General features: G+C 39.0%; 1 protein-coding gene across 1 annotated transcript in view; it reads right to left on the bottom strand.

Moving 5' to 3' along the window:
• LOC102686985 (regulator of G-protein signaling 3-like) overlaps window positions 1-27389 on the bottom strand; it is a 183414-nt gene that overhangs the window by 18440 nt on the left and 137585 nt on the right. Inside the window, exon 19 of the mRNA XM_069183310.1 lies at window positions 24826-24869. Within this exon, the coding sequence (XP_069039411.1) occupies window positions 24826-24869 (44 nt within the window). The remainder of the gene's footprint in view (window positions 1-24825; window positions 24870-27389) is intronic.

The raw sequence follows: 27389 nt of genomic DNA on the forward strand, positions 1-27389 counted from the left end.
TAATCTTAACAGCTGCTTGTTTAGTAAAATCATACGTAAATATTTGGATTTAATTTCTCAGTCACAAAACCAACTTCTCTGCAAGGTTATTAAACAACCACTAGAAAACTAAACTAAAAAGGGGTGAGTCACAATCATCTCCACTATATTTATTAGTCTGTTTCCTCCTCCGAATGAGAACAGGAGACATGAAGTACAATAAAATTCTTATTTCTGAAATGTGAAATTGTCAAGCAACTCAGTTCTTTCTCACACTAAGAGACTGCAGTACTAAATGCAGACGCAGGGCATCTGCAGGAGGACTGATGCAGCTCCCATCAAGAACAGCGCTATAGTAGATCGCCGATACTGGCAAGGAACAGGAGGTGCTGTTGTAGAACAAGCTAAGGACAAACCTTGAAAAACCCCAAGGGACCCCCTCCAGTCACAGCACTGAGTTACTGTACGTGAGCCATCACCTGAGAAATTCCAATCAATGCTCTGATTCATTAATCCCAATCTAGCCCCCCAGTTTTTCAGATGGACAACACAAACCAGTTTCTTGGTTTAATGAATACCGTCATTTAGGGTTTAGAGCTGTTATGTCACAACGGCACTCGAGCACTTCGTGGTTAATCAAAATGACCCAAAGCCTATCTTGCATTCAATGCAGGACTAGTGCCTGGACAGAACGCCAGTCCAGTGTGAGGTGAAGAGAAAATGAAGAAATGGCTTTAGGAGGTGAGAGGAAACAGCTGCTGGAGAAAATCCATGCAGACTTGGGGAGAATATGCAAATCTCATCCCCGTCAGAAAGGAACAGCTGTGAGGTAAGAGCACAAACAACTATGCCCGGAGAAGCCTACCCAAGGAAGCTGAAGCTGTAGCATGACATTTCTCAATATCTGCTTCCCGTTTTCTTAAAGCCCTAATTCCCCACAACTAACAAAGGGAAAGAAAGTTAAGGAACTCAGTACCTGCCTGCCTCCTTGGAGGATTTGAAGCTGCAGTGACTCAGAGGCTGCTGCTGTTTTGATAGTTCACTCGCACATTACAGCAGTGACGGCTTTATTAGAGAATACATACCTCATATTTAAAGTCAGCACTCCCGGCTTCCAATAAACTCTTGTCAGCACTAAAGTCACAAAACACTTTTCTTTAGATCATTCTCTATTACTCAGCCTGTTCCTTTTTTGTCACTGGCTTAAAGCAGCACTGTTTCCCTACATCACGATAGGGCAGTATCACGAGGCATTGACATACTTTCACAATAACAGATAATAGAGCAGAGTTCCATCTTAAAATAAACTGCAATAACCCAAAAATATTGCAGCAACAAAAGGGCACTGTCACAAGCACAGTCACGGTGCTTATTAAGAATTGTATTACATGAGAGCAGAAGAATCTCAAAAGGCAGAGGAGGAAAGTGTTTATTTCTTTTCATTAAGAAGAGAAAGGAGGTTTGCATGTTTAACAGGGATAAAAGGAACGAAACATAAAGACGAGATGTAGATCTTTTAGAGCAGACGTACATGAGTTCGGCAGACTCAGGAGGTAGAGAAAGGAGTGATATTTTGCCGAGTGTTGCACAAAGGTGGAAGGGAAAGGTGCATTATTGTTAAACAAGCTATTTAAAGAAGCGGGAGAGACTGAGAAACTACAGAAAGAACATGGAAGAGTTATAAGGAAGTTACAGTCTCTTGTAATTGTAAGTCTTGTAAGTTTTCTTGTACTGAATGTATCACTGCGTTTGACATATACAAATACACTATACTGTATATTACTGCTTCCAGACAAAAATGATAATAAAACTGAAAAGCTGTACACAAATGTAAATGAACAAACACACAATGCCACATAATGAACTTGACCCACCAAATGTACTGCATAGTACAGTCAATTATTTGAAGAAAACAACAGCTTTCTAAAAAGAAGAACATTTTTAGAAGAAAATACACACATTATAAAACATTTAAAGAGAAGGAGAATCCACATTTTTTAGAAGTTTTGAAGTCCACATACATAAGCATTGTTTTGCATTTCACTCTGCAAATTCCTATACCTCTTTTCATGTGTATTATCATCTCATCATTGGCAATAGCCAACCAGTAATTAAAACTCAAGTACCTTACAGCTACAGTATAATGCATAAACCACAAGATAAACTGAATCATCAGTCTCACTCTACAGTGTTGTCTGAATTCCTAGCTATGAACAAATCAATGAGTTGCTAATTCATCTCTAATTCATAATCTCCAGAGCAACAAAAACCATTTAAGGAAGCCTTTAAATAAAAGGGCATTTATTACAAAATCAAACAATTCTAATGACTGTTTCAAACAACTAGGGGCCACCTGTGCTCTGAATACATGCACACAAACATTTCAACACAAACGTTTTGCAAACAAATGTGATGATTCTTCCTTTTATTTTATTTATCATAACATACTGTACCAGGTTATGTGAAGCACTGTTATAATAAGAGATGTCATTTTGTTCAGTATATGTAGCTCAGTTTTTACAAAAATATTTGTTTTTCCTGTGATACTGTACAGTATGTTAACTTTACAATAAACTGGGAGATCAGAAAGCATAATGATCCATACCAAACCTGCTTAGGAATAAGGACAAATGCACAATTACTGCTTTGCCATACCAATCTATGATCAGTAATCACTCTTCTATTAAGGCAAAAAATGCTACAGACTCAACTGTATAAATACTGCAGGGAAAAAAAAAATTAACAATACTTATGAGACGTATTGTACTTTTCTTCATATGATGGAAACATCCTTTGTCTTTAACTCCTGCTGAATATTAGATGTGAAATGTAGAGTGAATTAGTCAGGATTTTGACAGCGACAATTCAGAGAGGTACAATCTCCTCTAGGAGAGCTCTCTCATCGCTAGTCATTATCACTCATTCAGTAAATAAACTGATACATTTTCTCATGTTCTGGATGTGCTGAACAGATTCTCACAGCTAGCTCAAATGGAAGTGTCATCAAAAATAAAACTGCCTCCCCAGACCAAAAAGCAGCAAGGAATTCCTGTTTAAGATGAAACTCATTGTTCTTAATTTGCAGTGCCTTATCTTAGGACTCCCAGACCCAAGGTTGTGTTTAGAATTGTGTTACATATCAATAATAGACAGCTGCAGTTTCATAATGAATCACTCCTACTGCTGATCCAACTACTTCTGCTGCTTCTGTTCCTACTATCAGAAAATAAGCACCAGAAGAAAAGTTTCAAATCACGGAAAGCTTGATATTACAATTTTTAAGACTTTGAAACACTAAATGCATCTTCCCATGAGCACCAGTCTTGTTAAAACAAAATACAAAATATGGAATTTAAAAATCCTTAACGTTTGAAATGTCAATGGTGCTACCTTTGGTGTCACAGGCTTATAATGTGTAGAACTGAGGCACTCTTGAATCCCTCTGTACTCCTTCTCCCTGGGGTGCGCTGTGCTCTTCACTCCAGCTCTCAAGAAACTGAAGACTGGAGCACCAGCAGGACAGGACTTGTGACTAAATCTACATGTCATAATGGAGCATGGAACTGCTGTGTCAGAGAGAGTGTCATCCACCCCAAGAATCTACCCTTCCACTAGAGTCATGAAGCCACCAAGAAACAGAGAGAGCATTAGAGAAGAAACTCATTCCCACTTTGCTTAAAGCAGCTAATTGCACTGACCATTTTTTATAAACAGAAGTCTGAAATGACCTGCCTCCAATTTGATTCCTCTGAGAAAGATACTATCCAATATCTTTCCATTTCTTTAGTAAAGGAGTCCAAAATATTTGTAAAACAGTCATTCAGTTTCTGGACTTGCTTTTCAAACTTGCACTTAGCAAAAAAAAAACTCACTTAGAAAATGTATTACATGTATATGTATTCTTCTGTACAACACTCATCAAATGAATATCAGAAGATAGAATGTAGGTATCTCATTATTATGACTGTATTAAAACAAATGTACTGTATATCTTCATATCGACCTTTTAAGGAAAATGCATACAGCATGTTGCTCCCCTGGTTCAGGGTGCTGATGCTGTGATAATATGAGAGACTGTGGTGGGCAAGGCTGTTTATGTAAACGTGGGAAAAGAAATGAGCTTTGAGAGGTCACAGCGTTAGGTCTTCTGAATCAGCCATGAGCAATGGCACTGCCCACTCCCAGATGCAGTAGGGTTTAAAGACTGCATCGCAGAGACAACGCTGTCCTTCTTGCATCTGGGGCCGCAGTCAACTAGTGTGCCTGTGTGTCTTATCCTACAGCCAGCACTGCAACAGAGACGCATCATTTCAGCAGCGAGAGTCAAACCCAGATGACTCATTGGGTGCAGAGGAATTAAATCCAGCACAATTTACCTTGCAATTTAACCAGACCCCCTTCTTCCTGCCTTAATACAAGTCCACTAGTCTGTATTCATAAGGTACTGTGACTGTGCGGATAAAGAGAGCTTTGCGCAGGAAATGTAGGTCATTCCTCACAAAATCCCAGGGAATAAAGGCTACAGCTGTCTGCACTACATACAGTAGTATATTTTTCTATTCATTTACAAAAAGGGTCATTAATACCGTTGTAATGGGATGTTATAACTACACTTGGATGTGGAGTTAATTATACCTCACATACATCCACCATCTATTTTTTGTGGTGCAATAATCACAGTTGAGTCTTGTATTATGTTTAATAATCAGAATTAGCAATTACTTTCCCTTTGTTACACCCACCGGTTTTGGAACTACTAATTAGAATTCCACTTATCCTCTTTGGGAAAAGGGACACCTTTTCCTCTTGAAGTATCCCGATGCGCTGAGCGGAGATTGGATACACTCCCCTACTAACAGCCTTTGTGACCACCCTGTGGCTCAAACTGCAACTTTATGCCAGAACAATTACCATTTTCCATCAAGGCAGATGGGTCACCAAAGGAACCCGCGCTGAAGGGAACCACATATGCTAAGAGTTATAAAAATACAGACTTGCTCATGGAAATTTAAGAGGTCTAAAAGGCAGGACATGATGTTTGATCCTGAGCTGCCTCTGGACCTTGTCAGACTATAGAGCCAAACGGATGTTAGAGACAGCTACACATCTGGCCACATTTCAAGTTGCATAGTATTGAGTAATCAGTCTTTTGGCTGTGGACATTCAGAAGGCACATGAAAAAGCGACTCCGCATGAAGTGGAGGGACACCCTGTCAAAAGTCAAGAAATGAATATTCAGTGTCCTGAAGATGTCTTACTGTATTCTGTCAGTGTCTCACTATGTGTCCCCTTCCTTTCCCACACAGTTTTGAGTTTTCAACCTTTGTAAGAGAGCATGATTCATTACAGACTAAGAAAGATTAAGCAACATCACAGTTGAATATGAAAAAATATGAAATGTTAGAAAGCATTGTTTTTCTCTAAACCTATTAGAATAATTATTTTTTCAATAAATTATTGTATTGCTTTACTACTAGAAAATCTTTGTTCAAAGCTTTCCAGCATCTTAAGCACATATAAATTCCTTTTACTATATAGCACTGAAAAACAGTATAAATAACGTACAGTTTATGGACATCTTTATACCCAAAACAAAGAATTGGGTATGAATAATAACCGATTTGACAATCATATACATCAGTACAGTATAATAAGGTGCCTTTGAACCGCAAAAGGGGTTCACACAGCTCTTCCCAGATGTAAAGCTAAAAATAAAGCATTAGGTTTGTTCCTTTCTTCTGACCGAACTTCAGCATTTGCATTCAGGTGCTGGAACACATTTAGAGAGGAAATTTCAGCCTGGTTATTCATCAGATAAAGCCGTCAGATGTAGAGACACTGGAGAAAATGAATCAATTGGTCAGAAGCAAGAATAATTCTCCAGGGACAAGTAAAAAAATAAGACCACCTGAGTAAAGCTGAAAACTTTAGCCATTTTAAACAGTTCCAAATACATTCTATCCTATAGTGTGCAAATCACCACCACCCATGTGGTCTCTGGCATCGCATGCTGGTTTCAATTGCAAAAATCATCAAGGGGGCTATCAAGACCCAAGATTAAAAATGAAGGTTTTGCAGACCTTCTCCATGAAACCCAAATTTAACCAAATAAGCGACTGTAGATGGGCTGAATGGCTTCCTGTCATTTGCTGACTTTATTTTTTTCTATCACATATTTAATTGTTATCGGGTTAAGTGTTTCCCAGTGAAAATACAAAAATAAATAGGATTTCTCACAGGAGCCTTTGTTTGCTCCTACAGCTGTGAAATTCAGAAGCCAAAACGGGCATACATGTGGTGTTCGAAAGGCTATTCTCAATCCAGTCTCACCCTAGGTGTTGAATGGCTAGGGGTAGGACATTTCTCACAGGAAAAGAATGATGCTTTGTCTGTTCTTGCAGGCAGCGTGTGTCATGGTCGTCATCCCTCCTCTAGAGGGCGCTCCGACCATTTTGTATTTTAGTTTCATCGTTACGTGCACCTGTTTCCTATTTTCCAGTCCCTACCTAAGTTTGGCGTCTCCGGGTTTCGGGGCTCAGCATTGGAAGATGGACACCACAAGCCCTGTCTATCCCCCGGGCTCGTGGGTAGCCCAAGGGCAGGTCTTATTCCCCGGCGTCCTGACCATCTGGGTCCGGGGCTTGGAGCATCCCGGCTCCGTTATGATTTTACTTCTGTGTTTCTGATTCCACCTCCCCGTTCCTGTCTCTCTTTGGATGGATCTCCTGGCTATGGACTTTTGGACTGCTTCCTGGTTTCCCCTTACAGATTGTTTTGGACCTGTTTGCCTGCACCACGCCCCCCCCCGTCAGTCATCCCATCCTGATCCTGTCGTCTTTCCCTGTTGCCCTTCTCCTGTCTCTTCAGGATTTTACCGTCTGCATAGGGTCCTAAATACACACTACACGGGAGTCTGGACTGGCTCTCGTGACAGCTTGGCCTGGGTAATACTGCTGTTGTGCTGTCCCATCTGTGACACCTAACGTGGACCTTTAACTTCCTTTCCGATATGGAAGATACTGTATAATGCAATGAGTCTCTAGTCCACTGGAAACCAAAAAGACCCACCTTGACAGCAGCACCAACTTCACTGATGATTTCTAGTAGTACAGTATATTAGAGGTTCTTCACAAAGTGAAAATAAAACAGGATGTATCTTTAGATAAAAGACACTCCTTTTCATTCCCCTTGATGTTGCTCTGTGAGAGCAAGTCTGTCTTAGTTACATTAGTCCCATCTATTCTGTGGTAGTGGTTAAGGAAAATAGGCAAGCAGCAGTGTTCAAAGAAATACTCGAATCACATGAGAGAGATGAAGTGTTGGTCTTCTGTTGTGAGACAAAATGCTGCTCTTGTAGAATCTTTATATTTTTCCCGGCAACTCATAAAACAAGTCTGTATATAAACACGACACTTAATGGTGTCAATTATTCTGTTGAAAATGAACAGTATGTAATAAATAAAGGATTTTCTTACTTAATTATTTGTTTGGTAATATTATAACTAACATTCTTTCTTCCTTTAGGAACTGATATTTAATTACAGAGAATTAATTATAGTACTCAGCAAAACGTATTGGTTTAAAGATGACATATTTTGCAGAGGTTCACATGCTAAGTGGGATATTCAAACCTCACTAGGAGGAATTAAGAAAAGAGGAGCTCAGATTTCAGTTCCAAAACTTTCTCTTATTAAACACCACCATTCACTCCAAGATATCGACGAGTAAAACCACTGTGGTGTGAAAACTCTGTCATATTACATCCTTTATATCTGCAGTTCTCAGAGAGACAAACCAACGCAATGTCATCCTTGCTCAAAATGATTTGCTGAAATTCAGGTCATTAAAGAAATATTTTTATTGGGGTCGCCGCATAGAGAGAAGTTTATACCATTAGGTGGTGGAGATGAAAAGGCATTGCTACAACACCATGCAATCATTTGCAGCACGGATACGAGATTAGACGTTACATGAGAAAGAGAGCTCCCTCACTCTGCCAGGGTCTTTGTGCAGTAGTACAAAAGGCCTAATGCTCTCTCCACTGACGACTCGGAGAAGGAACAATGAGAAACAAGCCCCAGCACTGCTCTGGCAAGCAAAGCCCATGGCTCTTTATCAGTGACACAAAGGCTCTTTTCTGCCAAGATAACTCACAATCAAACACACACAGCCCCACATAGACAGGAATGGGATCTGAATACGTTAAGAACTTTTGTACAGCACTTATTGCAATGTCACTGGCACGTGGCGCTCTAATGGATTTTGTAGATTTTGACTGCCTGCTACCATTTGGTGTGCAACCCCCTCCCTCTCAAAGTACCCAATTGACACACCATGCCTGTGCTGCAGTGCACAGCGGTGATGAGCGGCGGATGTGCAACTTTCCATCTCTACAGCTGTCTGGGCTCCGAGTAAGCCTGGTTATCTGGTGAGTTTGAAAGTCCCAGAAGAATAACTTTGCTGGAACTGTGCTTGGTGGGGGGGGATCCTGTACAGTGGCCCTGCTTGACAAATGAGCTCATTTTATTTCTCCCAGCTCATCCCTGGTGAGTAAGGCTAGAAATCCATCTCTTATTGCAGATCCCTTGAAATACCCACTGACTTCGCTTGGCGTCTTGCTCAGCCGGGCAGGTCCCCCAAGAACGTGGCATGGTGAAGAGCATTTTGTTTCTAAGTGCCAAAAGGAAAATCTGTATCTCCACAGGGCAATTCAATTCAGTCATTTGGTTCCAGAGGCTCCAGACCATCTGGTGTATGACGACACCTTCAGATAATGTTATTTTGCATATCTGACTTAGTAATACACACTTTATTGTCAAGTTTAACACTCATTACTTGAGAGCTCATGAGCTTTGTGTGATTACAGTATATTGTCCTACTTGGCTGAAATAGGCTTGTTGTGAAAAAAAATGCTAAATAAAACATAGATATTACATTCCCACAGACATCAGAGGTTGGTGAATTGTACTCAAAATGCACAGTGTGTAATACTTTTTAACCTAGTTATTATTTACATGTACTAATTACCTGCAAGCAAATTGCTGTACTATTCCACCTCTTAAACAGTGTCAGAAAAACAGCATTTTTCAATTTACACAGCAATCAGATTAAATTTATCTGTGCACATAATCATTGTACAAATATTCATACATCATATCAATATCACGTTGCAGATGTTTTTGAGTCACAGCTGTATAATGCAATCGTGCTTTCAAACATGTTTTTGTTAAGATATAATCACTGGAAATCAATGAGAAATTCCTGATCTTCCTCTTGTCTGTTCCAAAGACTGGTATTCAAGAGCTCAGTTAGTACTTTAAACCAGTTGATTAGCCTTAATTTCCTGGTTGCAATGGTCACTATTTCCAAGCCCCAATTTAACCAAGGAACTGAGACTGCGAGACAGCTTTGGCTACTATCCATGTTTCCCTATTCAAAGACAACCAATAATTGGTAATTCGGCATTATTATGTGAAAAACAGCTTATCTGACAGAAGCTTCTCTGACTCTCTCTGAGGGTGATTTATAAATTCAAATTCATACAAAAGTCCCATTGGGTCACATGTCTCAGGCTCAGGAATTTCAAAAAGGTTATTAGCGGCGAGAGGAGATAGCTTATTACTGACATCCCAGAATGACTGACATTTCTAAATATCCAGCTAGAAGACAGAATAAGTGGCTAATGGCCAGTGAGTCACTGGAGAAACTGCTCACAATGTGACACTGCTGTCAGACAGCTTTCTTTTTAAATACATTGTTAGGATTGGGGAAAAAAAATAGATTAAACAAATCCATCCATCCATTTTCTAACCACTTCATCCAATTCAGGATTACGGAGGGGAGCCAGGGCGGTGATGGCGAGCAATGGGTGCAAGGTGGGATACACCCCCAGAAAATGGGTAAGAAATTTTCACTCTTGTGAATTTCAGGAAACGAACATTGTCACAGTGCACTTCAATGACTAGTCAAGGCTTTAACTGGCGCGGTGACAAGTTAAGATTTCCATCTTTTAGCAAAGGGACCGCAATAATAATGCTAATAAAATGAGCTCCAGCATCATGGCAACAGTGATATACAATATCACAGAACAAGTGATATTGAGCATCATCCATGGCATAAAGCTTAGATTCACTAACAAGCTTGATTAAGAGCACAAAAAAACAAATGTTTACAATGAGAGGGGGCAATTCTGCACCCATCTTACTCATTAGTTTACTTGCATCTCTCCAAGGATCTTATACAGCCATTTCTGTAGGGACCCAGAGAATCAGCACCATTAACAAACATGGGTCATTTGTTCCAGACCCCCACAACCCTGTACGTAAAGAATTACTTCTTGGTTTTAGGATTTAATGTACAGTAAAGTCTCACAGTTTCCAGTTCTGTTCAAGGGTTAAACTGGTGATACTTCAGGATTTTGGACTGTTTGTAGTGGATAAAATAATTATTGAATGGACATGTCATTCATGTCAATGTTGTATTCCTGGGCATGTCCTGCTTGCTCTTTCCCCTTGAGATCTGTTACACTACAACAGATCTATATTGTACATTTTTTTTTCTTTGTCCATGTTACATTCAGAGGTGCAACCTTTGCCTTTCATTTTATAGATTTCGTTTTCTGGATACAAAACATTACACTTGTTAAGGAAATGAAACCACTTGCTAAGTGCAGTTGAGAAGAGTATGGTTGAGCAATTCCCTGCTGTATTTAAGTATTAAGTATGTTTAATGGCCATGGCAATATAAAAGATTTGGTTGCATTTATTGGATTTTTGGTATCATATAGAGTGTCACATGTGGACCACAGGAAAACCAGCAATGACAATTTTCCACATTATTTGAAAATGTCTAATCTGGGCTTTTGTCTGCACTATAATACTGTACTAACATCCTATATTGAGTCTACCCCAGCAGTACGGAGGTTAGCTGTGGATTTCAATGAAATAGCTACCTGTACAATAAAACTCTCAATATTCTTGGATGAACCCATAAATACTAAAACTAGAAAACAAGGGAAGCTAGCAGAAAATCAGACCTGTCATCTACAGTAGGAAAACATTCCAGCTAAAGCTTCTACAGTATCCCAATATCAAAACATTTCTTTATTATTAACTTTACATGTCAGGTTATTAATCATTACCCAGATTGGAGGAGGAGGACAGGTCCTGCTACTGTATAAAACTGAAGTGTATAATAAGCTAAGAGAAAATGGTAACTCAGTTCTCTTCTGTGCATAATGTTTGCTTGATGCAAATCAACCCACTTGAATGTCACAAAACCTCTTTTCGCAAAATCAAAGCAACCTACTGTAAATGTGCTTTACTATTAGTTTAATAACATTTTCGTTTTAAAGGACGAAACACAGAGACCCTCCAGAAGAGGCTCTACAGAGCAGTAGAAGATGCTGACCTTCCACAATGAGAAAATGTTAGACCTTTTTGGTTTATATTTTTTCTCTGCAATTACTCTGGATGCACAGGAGACATGGTTACCTTTAATACTGACAAATCTAAACAGGCTGACATCTGCCTGTGCCCTTGAGCTTCATACGGGGATGGTGGGGGTGGGAGAGACTGTCAGCAAGCAGATGGGTCTCCAACATTTAAGGGCATTCAAATAAGGTTGCTTTGTTTTTCAGATTTTCTCATTGCTCTTGCTTTTATATCGCAGTGCAAAGGGAGCACAGTGGAAGAGAGGAGCAGTGCACTCAAGAGTTCAAGGCTCAGGTTTGCTCTTTATTTCTAGTCAAAACAGTTCCAGGTCTGCTGAGCCAGTGCCTTGGAGACTCAAACCACAGAGAAACGGGCAAAATGATAGCTGAAGTGCAATAAGACAAGAGGTTTCACCGAAGGAAGGAAAATCAGAAAGTACTGCAGTTCAAATATTTTCTGCTTATCCATACCATTTGTAAATTAAAAATCAGCTTCACAATCTTAATCTGATTTATAACTAACAAATAAACATGGCCAGATTTGCAGCTTCCTTCATTAGCTCATCCTATTTGCCTTGAATCCATCTGGGAAGTGGTGTTCTAAGAATTGTACCGGGAAGCATTTGTGATTGGCTGGAAGTCTCTGTAAGTCCCTCATAAATTCTCTAAATCCATTTACCACACAATGGAATGAATGCTGCCATACACAACAAGGCAGATTACCTCTCATCCCTCTTTCTATGCCAGGAGTTGAAAATTAACTTTACGGCAGAAGTGAATGAATGAAAATTTAAAATGAGTACAACAGGGACTTGAGAGAAAAACAAACTAAAAACATGAAACTTAGAACCATGAAGCAGCCAATTAAAGACGTCTGTACAGCACACCGGTTTATTTTTTCATGTATACATTGCAAGACACTTACATTTTAACCTTGAAGCCCAGAGAAATGAATCCCCGCAGATGCAGTTTCTGAGTTTTTTTTAGATAACCCTGCTGAGACGAGGTCTAAATTAAACTGCAATCCCTGGCTGGTCACCTGATCACTGCCCTTATTTTTAAGATGTTTTTGGGAGTACACTTCCTCCGCTGTGTCTGCTAGTAGCTTGCATGATGTTTCCCCACCCAAGTGCCATACACAGAAACTGACAAAGAGCAAAAAAAAAGAAAAATGGTTTGAAAAGGAAGACTGTGTGCCAGTCACAAAAGACACTGCATACAGTATGTGCCTTCCATTAATTGAAGTGATACCTTGCATGCAGCCTGTTTTATATATAAGATGTTCCCTTTTACTTCTGTTAGTACATAAGTACAGGTCACATGCAATTAACTTGACTTCAACCCTTATGACAGTTAACTATGGTACAACCTCAATCATCTGGATTTTAACCATGGTTTCCCTGTACTTTACTACAAAAAGTTATGTAGTAAAGCACATACTATGGACTTACTTGCTGCATACTATGGTATATCAGAGCAAACATGTCTTAGATATGTTTAGCATGTAATCACACATGTATCATCACAAAAGTAGTAGAAATTGTTTATGAAATTATTCAGGGTAGCACATAACGTAAACTGGACTCAAGATCGGAAGGTCCTGGGTAAAATCTCAGGTACCTTAAGTGAAGTATTCAACTGAGATTACCCCAGCAGACATCCTGCTGGTTTCCAGGCCTCATCTCATCTGGTAAAATAAAGGATCAAAATAAAAAAAAATCAAACTGCAAAAAGCCATGAGTAAAACAAAATAATAGAGGCATGACAAACATCTGAAATTATTATGTCAAATGACATTTTAAAATTGTCTTACCTAATAGAGGTACTGTAACGTTTTTTAAATCTGTGACTTATAGAACCAGATCCATTTTGGAATTAAACCTGAAGAAATAATCATTTGTACAAGAAAAAATGTAATACTGAGAGAACAAAACTTACATTTTTTACTCTTGTCAATGACTTGGACAAGGACAACGACTGTTTTATCAGCAAACAGATAATACCAAACACTGGCGCATTTACAAATGTCTTAACAAAAACTTTCCTCTCTGCCAGTTCTGCAGTCTTCCTGTTGTCTGGTGTTTGCACGCAGTGATGGCTAAAACGGCCTCTTTATTAAGTCAATGAAAACATGATTCCTGTTGCAACACAGTATGAACAAAAACATATCAGTCTTTGTTGAAATTATGAAATACTGACATTATAATATACATTATTTCTCTATTTCTTTGTACAAAATATTAAAACAAGATATATTTGCTCAGTATAATCTCATCAAAGTATGGACAAAAACAATAGAGAAATATGCTGTGATTGTTTAATTTCCATATTTGTGTCTCGAATTCATACAGTATCTCAATTTGCTCAGTGTAATTATTTTCTTGTAATCACTCTAGTTAGACATAGTGTTCCTTCTTTCTGTGTTATGCACTGGGTTCCTCCCTTTCCTTCAAAACTGGTTCATATAGAGGCACTAATGACATCATCTTGAAAAAATAACTTGTTTATAGCAGCTACTGTATAACTTAAGGCCCTTTTCACCCACGTCAACTGTTCGTGCATAGAAACGGGTACTGAGTAGAAGTATTTGGCACAAACTATTTCAAATGAAGGCGTAGTATAGCAACCCTTGCCAATTTGGTGCTTTGGTACCAATTAAACTGCAAACATTTCAGAAGATGTGAACTCTGATAAGATCACTTTATTTCTTTTTCGCATACCCCAGCTTGCTCTCCATGAGATACACAGGCACACAGAGAGAGAAGTTTGGGGTCAGAGCGAAGCCTCAGCCATTTACACGGCGTCCCTGCAAATTTCCCATTGGCCCTTACCAGTCAATAATTATTATTGCCCCCTAATAATCTCCATCTTTGATGGCCTCCTAATAATCTCCATCTTTGAGCTGGCTTCATTACTCTGCTCTCCTCCCCACTGATAGCTGATGTGTGGTGATCGTTCCGGCAGCTATAGTGCTGGGGCTGCACACTGGTGATGGTGGAGGGGATCCCCATTACCTGTAAAGCGCTTTGAGTGGAGTGTCCAGAAAAGCGCTATATTAGTGTAACGGATTATTATTTCTTCTTCTTCTTCTTGTTCTTTTTCTTGTTCTTCTCGTTGTTCTTCTTCTTCTTCGTCTTCTTGTTCTTGTTGTTGTTGTTGTTCTTCTTCTTCTTCGTCTTCTTGTTCTTCTTCTTCTTCTTCTTCTTGTTGTTGTTCTTCTTCTTCGTCTTCTTGTTCTTCTTCTTGTTTTTCTTGTTCTTCTTCTTGTTGTTTTTCTTGTTCTTCTTCTTCTTATTATTATTATTATTATTCAATGAGGCAAGCAGAGGTAGGGGTTCTACGAATTTCCCAACACGTCAGTGTGAATCAGCACAACGCATCTCAAAAGACCTGCTCTGCCAACCTCTCTCCAAATCAACCCTGATGTCAGTGAACAATACTACAGGCAGTAGATTCAAGATAAAATACCTCTGAATTGAAAACCTTATAAGAATAAAAGAAGAAAGAAACATGACTGTTACTTTAAGAGAGAAGACTCATTGATTTTATACAATTGAGGTAAAATTCTGAAATGTGTTATTTTTGGCAGAGTAATTCAAGTTTGGTTCTTTGCTTAGCAATTCAACAGGCTTAAGCAGGGATACTGAGTCATTGTGGTCCCATGTCTTGTGCCCTACAGCACAAAGTACAAATCAAACACTTAAAGACTGCAAAAAGTATTACCAGTACATTGTGCAAAGGATCACAGAATCAAAGATAAAAAGTATTGCAACCTATCAGATTTAATCAAAGCCTTTCATACAAGTACATAATGATCACAATAAACAGGAACGTCTGTACAAAACTGCACTGCAAAGGATTCAGGCTGTTAAGGCAATGAAAGGGCACACAATAGCAAAACAAAATCATTGTTTCTGTCTATAAAGTTAAACCACAAACATGGTAGAAGACTAAAGTTAACCACAAGCTAAGGTAACTGTCAGCTCTGACAGGAGAGCAGAAATATTCCAGCAAATTCAGATTTACTGTAGTGTTTGAAAATAGGGTATTTAACTTATTACGCAAAATCTAGCAATGCTGCCACTGCAGAGCAGTTCATCCTGTCAGCATATAGGCCTTTGAATAAAGTGCTCTGATTTAACAACTCCTGCATTTCAGCCTCAGCAGTGAGTTACCATAAAACACCCTTCAATGCAACTTGGCAGAGATTACTGAACTGTCCTAGGCTTATAGACAGCTACCACAAACAGGATATTTTTGCTGAGAGAAGATGTGTGTCATTTAGCTCAATATAATCACTCAACTGCAAAGCAAAGCCTTATTTTACATTGTTGTGTTTGGTGCAATATGATCTGCAGTCACTTCTGCTATGTGGTGAGCACTTTCCCAATCTTCATACAATTTAAGTGCAAAACGACAAAAAGACTGTTTGTTGTCCTGGACAATCGGTGTCAGGAAACAACATTTTTCAATGCTCTTCTCTGTAATTGTCTTTTAAGACAAGTTACTCTATATGTTTTACACCATAGATCATCATAGATCTTCAAGAATCCCACATGATGCAAACACTGAGAAAGTATCTCCGCAGACATTTGAGCTCCTTTGTTCCAATCACTGACAAGCCAATGGTGTAAGGAAGTCTATTTTGACTCAGTGCAGGACTTAATCCCACTTTTCTTGTTTAGTCAATTTTGTTAATCTTCCATAACCTAAGGCTGCTCTCTAAGTTTAGGCTTCACATTTGTAAATGAATTAATTGATAGATAGATACTGTATACTGTAGGTATCCCTGCATTAGCACCGCTAAAGCAGAGGTCTTTAATATGTAGGAGAAAGCCGTTTGTACTGGTAGCGTGCAGGATATAAAAAGAGCACATTTTAGCTTAGCTTACTGTCATGGCATCAGTGTGAAAAATTCCATGAAGTTGAAATTTATCTAAAAAATAATACTATATACTGTAACTTCAAAACAATGCAGATTTCTGTTTTAGTTCACTAAAGTTCCAACTCATCATCACTTAATGCTGCCAGAGCCTTTCACCTGAAATCGTAGTCACCTAAGGAATACTGCTTTTATGGTAAATATCTGAAATAAATATATATGGATATCTGAAATAAGTTCAAACCTAAACATGTCAAAATGAATGAACACCATTCATGAGTGTTAAAGTGTTTACTAAACACTACCAGTGTATATAAATAAATGATCACATAAAAAAAACTGCCAAGGAAATTAAGCTACATAACATAAAATGTCTAAAACTATGTCATTAAGTCCCACTACTATCAAAGGACAACTAAACTAACAGTACAGTATGTTGGCATTGAAAGATAATTTGTATGATTTAATTTGTATAAAAACGTATGAGACTGCAAATTTCCAAAAAACGCACTTTGTTAATGTCATATCTGACAATTATTTATGTATATCACAGCGAGTCTGCTTGCATATATTTTAAAAGTAGTGTAATCCTCATTACACTTGAAAATAGGACCAAGAAGATACAGCAAGATGATGTGTACTCTTTCCTAGTACAGTTGCGAATATCCCCACCTGTTTTACTGGAAACTGGGGTTTGATTCCCTGGAGAGCAGATGTGTCTTCTTTGTGGGAGTACATAACAAGCATAACAAGTAAACCAGCCATGCTTTCAAAGCTGATAACCTGATGTCTTTCAAGACGTGGCTGGACAAGATCCAGAGTTCAATAAACTATAAGCAATTAAACATGCTGGATGTGATGAATGCCTCCTCTTGTTTGTAAACTGTCTTATGTTCTTATATAGCCAGAGAGCAGTAGGTAAAGAGAATAATGATTTTCATGATGTAATGATGTCTCTTCTCCTAGAGTCAACTTTAATTATTAAAGTCAACATTCTCTAGGAGGGATTCTAATATGAGTCTGGAAGCCAGTAAGCATCATCTCCATTTAACGAACATTAATGAAAATGTGAAATTAGTACTAGAATTGAACTTCCGCAAATACACGGCTCATAACTGTGTGCAGATTAATCTTAAAAAATCATTAACCCGGGGCTTAATAATATATAATTATTTGCATTTAAATACTGTAGCTCTTGTCATCCACCAGGAACTATCCCCAGTAATAAGGATGAAAAAGGGAGAGGAAAAAAAAAAACTTAACTGCACATCGATAAATTATGCGAAACACAGCCACTGCTGAAAGATTTTAATTTTAGGAATTATATTAGGATAGTGACATGTTTTAACATCTTCCAAATCTGTGTTTAAATGCAATTATTTAGTTAGAATGCATTAAGAAAGCTTTTTTCAGGAAAAAGCTTTACGCTTACTGAATAGTTCATTAGTGTGGATCAATGTTCCCTGGGTCTTTCTTTAACTTTTATTTGTATCCAGACAAAGAGCGTAATACAGCCATATAGCAATGGAGCTACTGATTTAAGATAAACAGTTTCTTGCATATACTGTATACAGGTATACCGTATGCCAGAAACCTGTAACTCAGAGAAACCATGCTCTTACTGTAGCAGTGTGGTCTTCTCTGTACAGTATTTCCTAGTCTCTCAGTTCTTTCTTTCACGATACTGTGACAGTAAAACAACTGAAAAGCTACCACTGTTGGTTCAAAATGCTGCACAGAGCTTAAAAGTTGATGCAACAAACGCTTACAGTACATTGGTTTCCTTCTAAAGTGTCTATACAAAAGACAAAATGACGTTATCTCGCAACGCATGACAATTGCATTAATATTTGCATTGGAATCGTCTCAACTTAGGGCACCTATGATTAATTCCTTAAATCATTCTTCCTAATTTTCTATAGAAATAGAGTCGCAAAAATGTTACTGTAATGCACACTGAGAGGAGCAACTCTTTTGATACAATTATAATAGCTAAGGAAACGTGCAGTATTGCGAGTGAGACTTGTGTTTTGAAATCTTCAATCCCTTCGAAGTGTAATTTCAATTATCTTTCACAAAGACTTTAAATTCCACAAATTCAATATGCTGGAGGCATTTGAAGCTGTACTGTATCTTTTTTTTTTACTTTTCTTCAAAACAGTAAATGAAACAGAATCAACACGACTTGAACAGAACACGACTCCAACAGCATCCTATGAGCAGAAACTCTGTTTAGTTATACAAAATCTAAATCATTTCTGAACGGTGACACTTACTGTACGAACAACCTTTGCAATTCTCTACTTTCACAAATGAGAAAGGTGCAAAAATACATGACAGAAAATATGTAAACATATTTGCAATGGCTTACATGACTGGTTTAATAAATAAACAAATAGCAAACAAATACCACAGTAAAACACATACTGTATATTGCCAACCATGTATCATAAATATGTAACACCCAATGTGCTGAAGCCTGTACAAGTTACTGCTAAAAAGGAAGACCGAAAAAAAGTTTCCATACTGCTCAACAACTGTCAGGGATAATTGTTACTTATTTAATTCATTAAGAGCTATTCTCAGCAAAAACAACATTCAGAAATAAAACAAGGTTATCAAGGTTATTTATTGTAAGACAGGTCTAGTACAGAGAAATAGCCATGACCACTCAACATGTACTGTACTATTCTCCTTCAAGACTTGCACGAGTTGCACGAGTTTACAGTATGTTTCTGAATACTGAAATCTGTCCCCAAACTGGAGCACACACTTTAACTCGTGCGCAGTAACGGGGTTCAATGTTACCTCGTAAGAAGGGCAAAACGAAAAAAAAAATTCAGAATGAGCAGAGTTGAGTCTTACCTTTGCAGCTCATCAGCAGTGGTCTAGACTGTAACTGAACACCTAGACACTCTGTACTGACGTGCAATTTGGTGTTTGCCATGAGTGAGCAAGACTCTGAGGTAATCCTCTTCAACCCCTGCCTACACCCTTCTTCAATTTTCCTGTGCCCACAAGGCTTTTCCAGACCTTCGGAAGCTCAGAATCTGTGACACCCTTTCAGTTTCTTGCTTATTGATATTACACCAAGTGTTATAAATATGCGAGTTAACAAAATGTGGGTAAAACAGCCGGAGTTCCAACATACACATCTGCTGTCTCCTCCCTAGTTGCCATGTGTCCCAGAAATGCTAACAAAAACACCGCACCCTGGAGAAAGACAGATTTCAGACCTATCCCACAGCAAATACCACAAAAATGCAATTAATATGCAGGGCAACTCAAGCATGAAGTACATAATATTTCTAAATGAAGTCAAGGCACTGATGTCTAAATCAGTATACAATAAAGGAAACCCAAAAAAGGAGTACAAAATCCATAAATACAACTGGGTTAAAAGTACTCTACTGCAGTAAAGATATATTATAATTCCCATTAAGTCGGAAATCTGTAATAATTTTTTTTCTAGAAAAACTTAGTAGTGATTCAGACGTGCAGGTTGTTTTGATGAAAGGCTTGGATGCAGATAGCACATAAGCTTAAATGTGTTACATTATAATACCATTTTTGTTTTAACAGAAAACAGCAGTGCAGCTTGGTGTAAAAAAAGACCCTACCCAGCCATAGTGCAGACCTGAGTCACCCAGCAGTAAAAGCAGGGAACACTTCACCTAGAACAGCAATCTGCTGCCCTTGCTTCACATTTTTACCCTGCTGCCCCGAGAGACACCTTTCCTGGAGACACCTAGCCAGTGGAGTAAAGACAAAATTGGAATATCGCTCAGTCTGTGCTGTGTGATTTATTTATGGATGTTCAGTGCTGCCTGAGTCATCATGATTTTTCCCTGATGATTCCTACAAGTAGACTCTGTATGCCACCTTCTGCAGTCCAATGACACCACAATATTTGTACAAGGGAACTACCTATTAAATGTTATACCAATGGGAAAAGGAAAGCTGAATTTAGCTGTGATTCATTACTCTCTTATTTCTTTCTGAAGCTGCATTCCTCTCCACCTGCCTACTATACCTCGATGTGCTCTCAGAAAGTGACTGGGAATAAAGTGGCTCTTTATGGGAAAGGAACACTAACGTTGCCTGTCACATCACTAACAGGAATTTAAGTCTCCCATGGTCCACTGGAAATGACACTGTGGAGATCCCAGGATGAATGTGTAATGGAGGTCGCAACTGCGCTGAGAAGTGATAGAAAACATACTGAAGAAGGCTATGGAAGAGATGAAGGTGGCCAATAATATTAGAAAGAATGTAGGGCAACTACAGCACACAAGAAGCCTGGAGCTCGGCTTGACTACACCAGGGTAACAGAGAACTGGTGTACCAGGATGAGCATGGAGAGTGCATGAGGTGGGAAGGCGTGTTGGCAAGACTTATGATCACCTTCATCATCAGGTCCACAATTCAATATTCATCCCCCATCACATAATTTAAACACCTAAATAGAGCAGAGCACTGTATGTCCATTATGTTCACCAAGACTGGAAGATGCAGGCAGACATTCGACAGCTCCTTCTATTCCCATCTGAGACTGGCACTCCTCTAGGAACTGCTGTAACCTTATGGTCCCGGTCAGCATGTTCTTGGTAAAGTTAACAGTGTGAAGGGGGATTATGAGAATGAGATGTGAAAACAAGAACCTCTAATATGCAGACTCAAGAGGCAAGGGAAGAACAGAGGTTGGACAGTTCAAGTAGAATATCCAGTGGAGGAGGGAATGGGGCACGATATGAGACTTGTCTTCTCCAAGACATTGGATTCAAAGATCAGGGGTTACTGCAAGTCAATACAATCTGTATCAGAAGCAACAGAACAAAAAAGCTAGTAGCTCAGGCTGAGATAGGAGAAAACGTCTTGGAGGCCACAGAGTGAGTAGAAATGAAAAGATAGGAAAAGTGTAAAGGCTTACATGAGCATACTGGTTTGAACTGGGTGGGGAGATGGAGGAGAGTGATGCTGTGAGTCGTGTCGCAGCCTTACTGAGCTATTTTGGGATAGTCTGCAAAATAGTGGTGAAAGGAGATGCCCACCTGATAACCCCTGTGAGATGTCATGTCCAGCCCTCACCAGGAGGACTGCCAAGATGATGCGCCAGGGTGGCTTGCCTAGAGACAGAATCAATGCCAAGGTGCGCTCTGAGGTCCACCAGGGAGACCACAAACACACTGAGCTCTGGAACCAGTACCACACTTCAGTCATCAATCCTTCCTGGGCCACAGGAAGGAGTATGAAAGACGGAAAGGCCGAGTACATTTAATTGAGAATCAACATCTCGCATGGTCTTAACTGTAATCTAATTTTGACTTTTAATAAGTTAATTATATTGGCATGAAAAGAATAAAGTCTGCTTTCAAATATTAAATCTTTTACTGCATAGCAAATTGAAGTTACACGGGCACTAAACTCTCTAGAAAAGTACTTCTTTCCAGCCAAAAGGCCTGGTAGTTCAAATATCACTGACATTCGATAACAATCAAATTAATGCATGCAAGACTGGTAGTTGTGAAGTATCCAGGTTATATTCTTTGGCTCTAAATACAGAAGCCAACTTGTATCATACACAATTTCTATCAGTTCAAGGAGTATTCTCCTAAAAGCTTTGTGGCATTCTTGGACTGGGACATACAGTATAGAGAAGCTGCCTATCTAAACATTAAATTTGCAAACTTTTAGGAGTGCTTTAGAAATGTGAGCAATTATTATGAGCACGAAAAACTGCCCAGAGTTCCCATAGAGTATCTGTACTCATTATAAGACAAGTACTATCAGCATCTGCCTCAGGCCCTGCGAGATATAAGATGTAGTGTCAAAGTGTGTTTCGTGTGTCATAAAGCCAGCTTGCTGCGTTATGACATAAACAATATGACTCTGATAGTCACACTTAATATACACAGATTCAAGTATTTATCTGGATGCTGTCTTCTGCTCATGCTTTTCTTGAGGAATCAATCAGGGAATGATCAAAGAAGTTGCTTGTTCTGATTCACTGTCCACAGTGACTGAGTGCTATTGAAATGATGTAGCCTTACTGCTTAGCCATGTCTTTCTTGTGCTGTGTTTGTGTCTGCTCCCCTCTTGAGCTTGGTGACAAGCTTTGCCAACACAGGTCAAGCAGCTCAAATGCAATGTGACAAAACAAAGATCTGCATGTGTGAAGTTCTGTCCTCTCCAATCCTACAGGACAGCATAGTCGCTTTACAAATACAGGAGGTTAACTTCATGTTGAAAAGTAAAAAAGAAAGCAGAAAAAACATTTTTTCTTCTAATAACTTTTAATTATAGAATTAACCTCTTGTTCCTTTGCAGTTTGTATGCCGACACAGCTACCTGCTCATGGTTCTTATTATTACAGTTGGTATATCGGTGAAATTAGGAAACACAAGAAAGACAAAATACACTCTTAAATTCAAAATTGCCACTTTTTCATGCTTTTACTGCCTGCCTTAATTGGATTATTTTCTATTAGAGGAGTACAAAGGCCAAGAGGGGTTAGTTTATTGACCCCTGGCCTTGACGCATTCACACAACTCAGCAGTTAAAATGTAACTCAAACACAAACCACACCAGTGGGAGGAAAGAGAAAACATTGACTGTGAGTTGCATTTCTTATTATGGACTGGACTGGGCTGATTACATCGCTTTATAGTGTGGTAAAGTGACGCAACTGTCTGCAGCCTCCCACCCCACACTGAAGCAAATGTGTGCTTACTTGATTTCCGCGGAATCCTTAAGGACTCCAGTAGGATTAGTATCTCATTGCGGTTCCAGAGAGAGGCCCTGAATAGAATAGCCACTTTAGAGGTCTAAAGTTTCTTTAGAGTCTTTAAAACGTCTTTAGAGTTTGAGGGAAATGTTAAGAGACCTATGAAGAAAACCGAAGTGAAATTTAGGGGGCGTTCAATGTAGCAAATAGCAAAAATATTTTTCTCTCATAATTTTGACTTCTGTCACAGGATACATTTTAGTTCTGTCCTCCTTATCCACTGTCCACAAAGAAACTGTGTAAAACTGTAAAATGATACAACTGTACACTTGGAATACATCTGTTTATACAGTAGGGCTTTCTTTACCATCTGAAGCCTTTACCATCTGACCATTTAGGGAAGCTCTGAAACTCAAATGTTTTTCACGTTTTACATCAATGATTAAGATTCATCATATTGTCCTGCTGGTAATTGTGAAAAATGATAGAAATGACCACTTGCTGGCATCTTAAGTGCCCTCATTGAACTGAAATACACTCAACTGTTCATCAATTTCATTGCTCTACAATTATCCCTGATACTTGTTGGTTTCCGGTCGGTGTGAGCAAACACTGCCATCTGACAACACAAACGAGAGTGGGAAAAATTTCTGAACAGATATCAAATGCAATCTAGTTGCCTCTTCTCACAGTTCTCATAGCAGTTACATCAATACATACTGCTCATTTAAAACAAATATATCTTCACACTTCTCACTGGTTAACAAAACAGCTGTATTGTTCCCTTTCTTACACCAGTATATTTGAAAACAAAATCAGTCTTTGGGGAAACAGGCAGCAGGCTGCATTTTCTTTTCTCTCTCATTAGTAGGGTCAACTAATAGCCATTTGTTTATAACTCTAAGACTAAGTATTAACATTTTCCAAAAGCTCATTTTAAAATCCTAGAAAATAATTTGACATAATTGCAGAAATCAAAATATTTCCACCTTAATGGCATCAGCGTCACATGAAATACAGAATTATACTTTTTAAATTGCACTACGTCCGATAATAGCTGAAATAAATAATTTCCCCAGTAGTAATAAATACACAAAGTGTATTCTTCTTCAGAATTAATTTCCGGGAATGAAAACTGCTTAAATGAAATAAATTAAGGCCAGTCTTACAGTCTTTAAGTAGCGGGATCAACAAAGAGAGATGGATGGAAAGCAAAGCCTTGGAGAGGTTTTTTTTAGTCTTGTAAATAAACATGCGTGCTACTTCAGTGCGTTGGGCTTAAAGGTAAGGCTTGGCAGCTTTAAAACAAATCGCTTAAGTATTGTAGCATCTCTTATGACTTTCTTCAGTGCAAACATCAGCTGTTCAAAATATTTTACTCGCATTTTGAGCACTTTTATAGACACTGCGGCTCTTTAGTCTCTTTCAATTTGAAATAGTGTTGACTGCATATGGTCCTTTACATCTGAATCCTTTAATGTTGCGCCCATGGAATTTTGAGAGATTTCTGCCTAATCTTGACCCAGAAGAGAACTGCAGTACAGTGAATTTAATTAGAATAAAGAAGAAGAGAGAATATACTTTTTTTTACAGTTCATATAATCAATATACTGTGTCAAAACTGCCAAGCTATTTTTATTTTAAAAGCTAGAGGAGCATAAAGACTAACAAAGTGCCTTCTTAATCACAGTCCATCACCATGAGCTGCTGGGGTAGGTACTGTAGATGGTGGGGGTTGTATATCCTGTAATGTGTCACATAGACATAACTCTTTCACACTGATCCAAATGGCAGCCCCTTTAAACTTACCTCGGTGATGTGAATGACGTAAAACTTCAAATCCTCAGAGGAATCTGCAGAGCAACGACAAAAGCAAAAGATGGCAAATTACATTTCGTGTCAAACGGAGAGCTAAAAATACCACCTCTGAGCACCAACTACAGAAACAGTGTGTCAGCCACGCTCCGCCATCAATCCTGTGCTAACTGTGTACATTTATCTGTTGAGCTGTTGTGAGCTCACAGCGTCTGTCCATTTACACTCCTGTGGAGAAACAATGGGCTGTCAGTGGAACAGAGGAGTGTTGAAGGCCGGGGAGAGAGGCTGGTGTTCTGTCAAGGCCAGTCTGCTCAGAAAAAGTTAGACCCGAATCACGTTTTATTAGAAGTAAAGACCTTTTACGTGTAAATAGAAAGCCTCAAAAGAAAGAATGACCCCAAACAAATTTGTAAAGATCAAGAAACATACAGTAGTTTGCAACCATTAACTAATCCTTTTATATGTAGAACTGACTTTGCGTTTATCTTTTTTGATTGGTCAACCGTATCTGTTTAGTGAAAGTTGCCAGCAAGAATGCTAGACCTAGAATGCACTAAGGTACATTAAAATCCAAATGTCTTTTTTTAATTTGAATCACCAATGCTCCACCGTACCACTGAGAAACATTAAAACATGTATGCTGTTTGTTTAGCATTGAATTACACTAAATTCTACAAATGTAAAACAGAACAAAACAACACAGGCTCCTGCACAATAGCAGACTGCTATCTACAGTAAGTAAACACTATTTCAAGACACTAAGAAGTCAGGTATGAGCTTTTGCTTTCAGTCCCACTATTTTCTCGGCTTAAGAGGTAAACAACAAGATGTTTTGTTTACCACACCTTGGCTGTTTGTCAATTCATAGAAGAAGGTCTGATAAGAACATCTCGGGAGCTGCTGGAACTAATTCAAAGGAACAATCGTTTAACCTGCTGCATTTACAATTGTTCACACAAAACTGGGAGCAAACCCTGCTCAGGAGCAAGACAGCTTTGAAAATCACCCTGCACATGACAAAGTGGTGCAAATTCTCTTGGGATATCCCAGTTAATTGCTACTGCTTCTGCTACTACTATTACTGCTGGTACTACTTGCAATAATAATTTTACTTATACTGTACTAACAATAACAGAAAATGTTCTGTTTTGTTAAATGTTACACAAAACATGCTCTTAACACAAAGTCTGATGACAATAATTTTAAAGAAGACATAGTTTAATTAAGTGCCTTCTTACTAATCCATTGCTAAACACACCACATCCTTTGCAGATTTTTTTAAAACTGGAAAATTCAGTAGGTCCTGTCCTTTGACTTTACACTGGTTTCGTTTCATTTGCTATGAAACGGTAGTCCGCCCCCCACCCCTTAAAGACAGCAGACAGCCCAATAATAGAAAGAATGCTGCTTTAGATAAGCCTGTTCTTTTCCCAGGACACCAGGCTACACACAGCTCTGGCCATTCTCTAGCAATGCAGCACAAAGTCTTAAAAGCAAAACGTTTTTCTTCCTTAGCAGGGTCTTCTTCCGCAGCCTGAGCTAACTAAACGAATAATCATTTCGCACTTGGCTACATTCCCCAAGCCTTTTTATTTAACCTTTAACAAACCCAAAATCCAAAGAGCTACACAATTCTCATATAAGGAGAGAGTCACCACAAGTCACCACATCAATAAAAAACACTGAAACTCGCTGCTTGGTCAAACTACCTTCTCGGGATGTGGAACAGAAAAGACAAAGAACGTGGGAGCCAGATACCAAATAGAAAGACAGTTTAATCTCTCAAAAAGAACTCTTGGAGACCACAGGTTCTTATTTCTACCCACTACTGCAGCTCACTTAGAAGTGAGACCTCTAGGAGACTGTCCAATGTCTCTGCATCCTCCAGTCACGTTGACCAAAGCTACAGTAGTAACGTTTTCACGCCATTACACCTAATTGGACAAAGTGAAGCTCACAGCACTGCTGTTTAAACAAGGGAGAAGGTAAGAGAGGGAGAAGAAAGAAAGTCCCATTGGGAATTAAAGTGACTTATACTGCCCAGAAACAACCACCAAAGGGAATCAACATCTTTTACCAACTTTTCACACCACCCCACTACATTGCTGCAAAACGCTGACCTTCCTTTGTGCCCCACTTGCTCATGATAGGAGTGGTTTTGGTGCCTCTTTCCCCTGTGACACAGAGTCCGGCCCTTTAACCTTCACCCCCTGGCATCACCACCCGAGGAGGAGGGAGTTCTCCTTGGGTATCTTCCCGGTGTGGCACAAGAAGGCCCCTCTTCTACTAAACCAGGAGGTTTCTTGCTCTGTTCCAGTGACTTCACACGTAATTCAGTTGGGGTTCCTAACAATTTTCTCTCTTTTTCTTTGAGATGGTGGGGGGGTCACTTGTCCTCGCTTCCTTCTCATCACCCACACTGCAGACCCGCTTACTAGATCCGCACAAACAATTATGGTTGACATGACAATAACAGGCAGCATGGTGGGGCAGTGGTTAGCACTGCAGCCTCGCGATGGTGGGACCCTGGGTTCAGCTCCAGACCTGGGTGCTAT

The sequence above is a fragment of the Lepisosteus oculatus genome, chromosome 24 (genome assembly GCF_040954835.1).
Source record: "Lepisosteus oculatus isolate fLepOcu1 chromosome 24, fLepOcu1.hap2, whole genome shotgun sequence".
Taxonomy (NCBI): domain Eukaryota; kingdom Metazoa; phylum Chordata; class Actinopteri; order Semionotiformes; family Lepisosteidae; genus Lepisosteus; species Lepisosteus oculatus.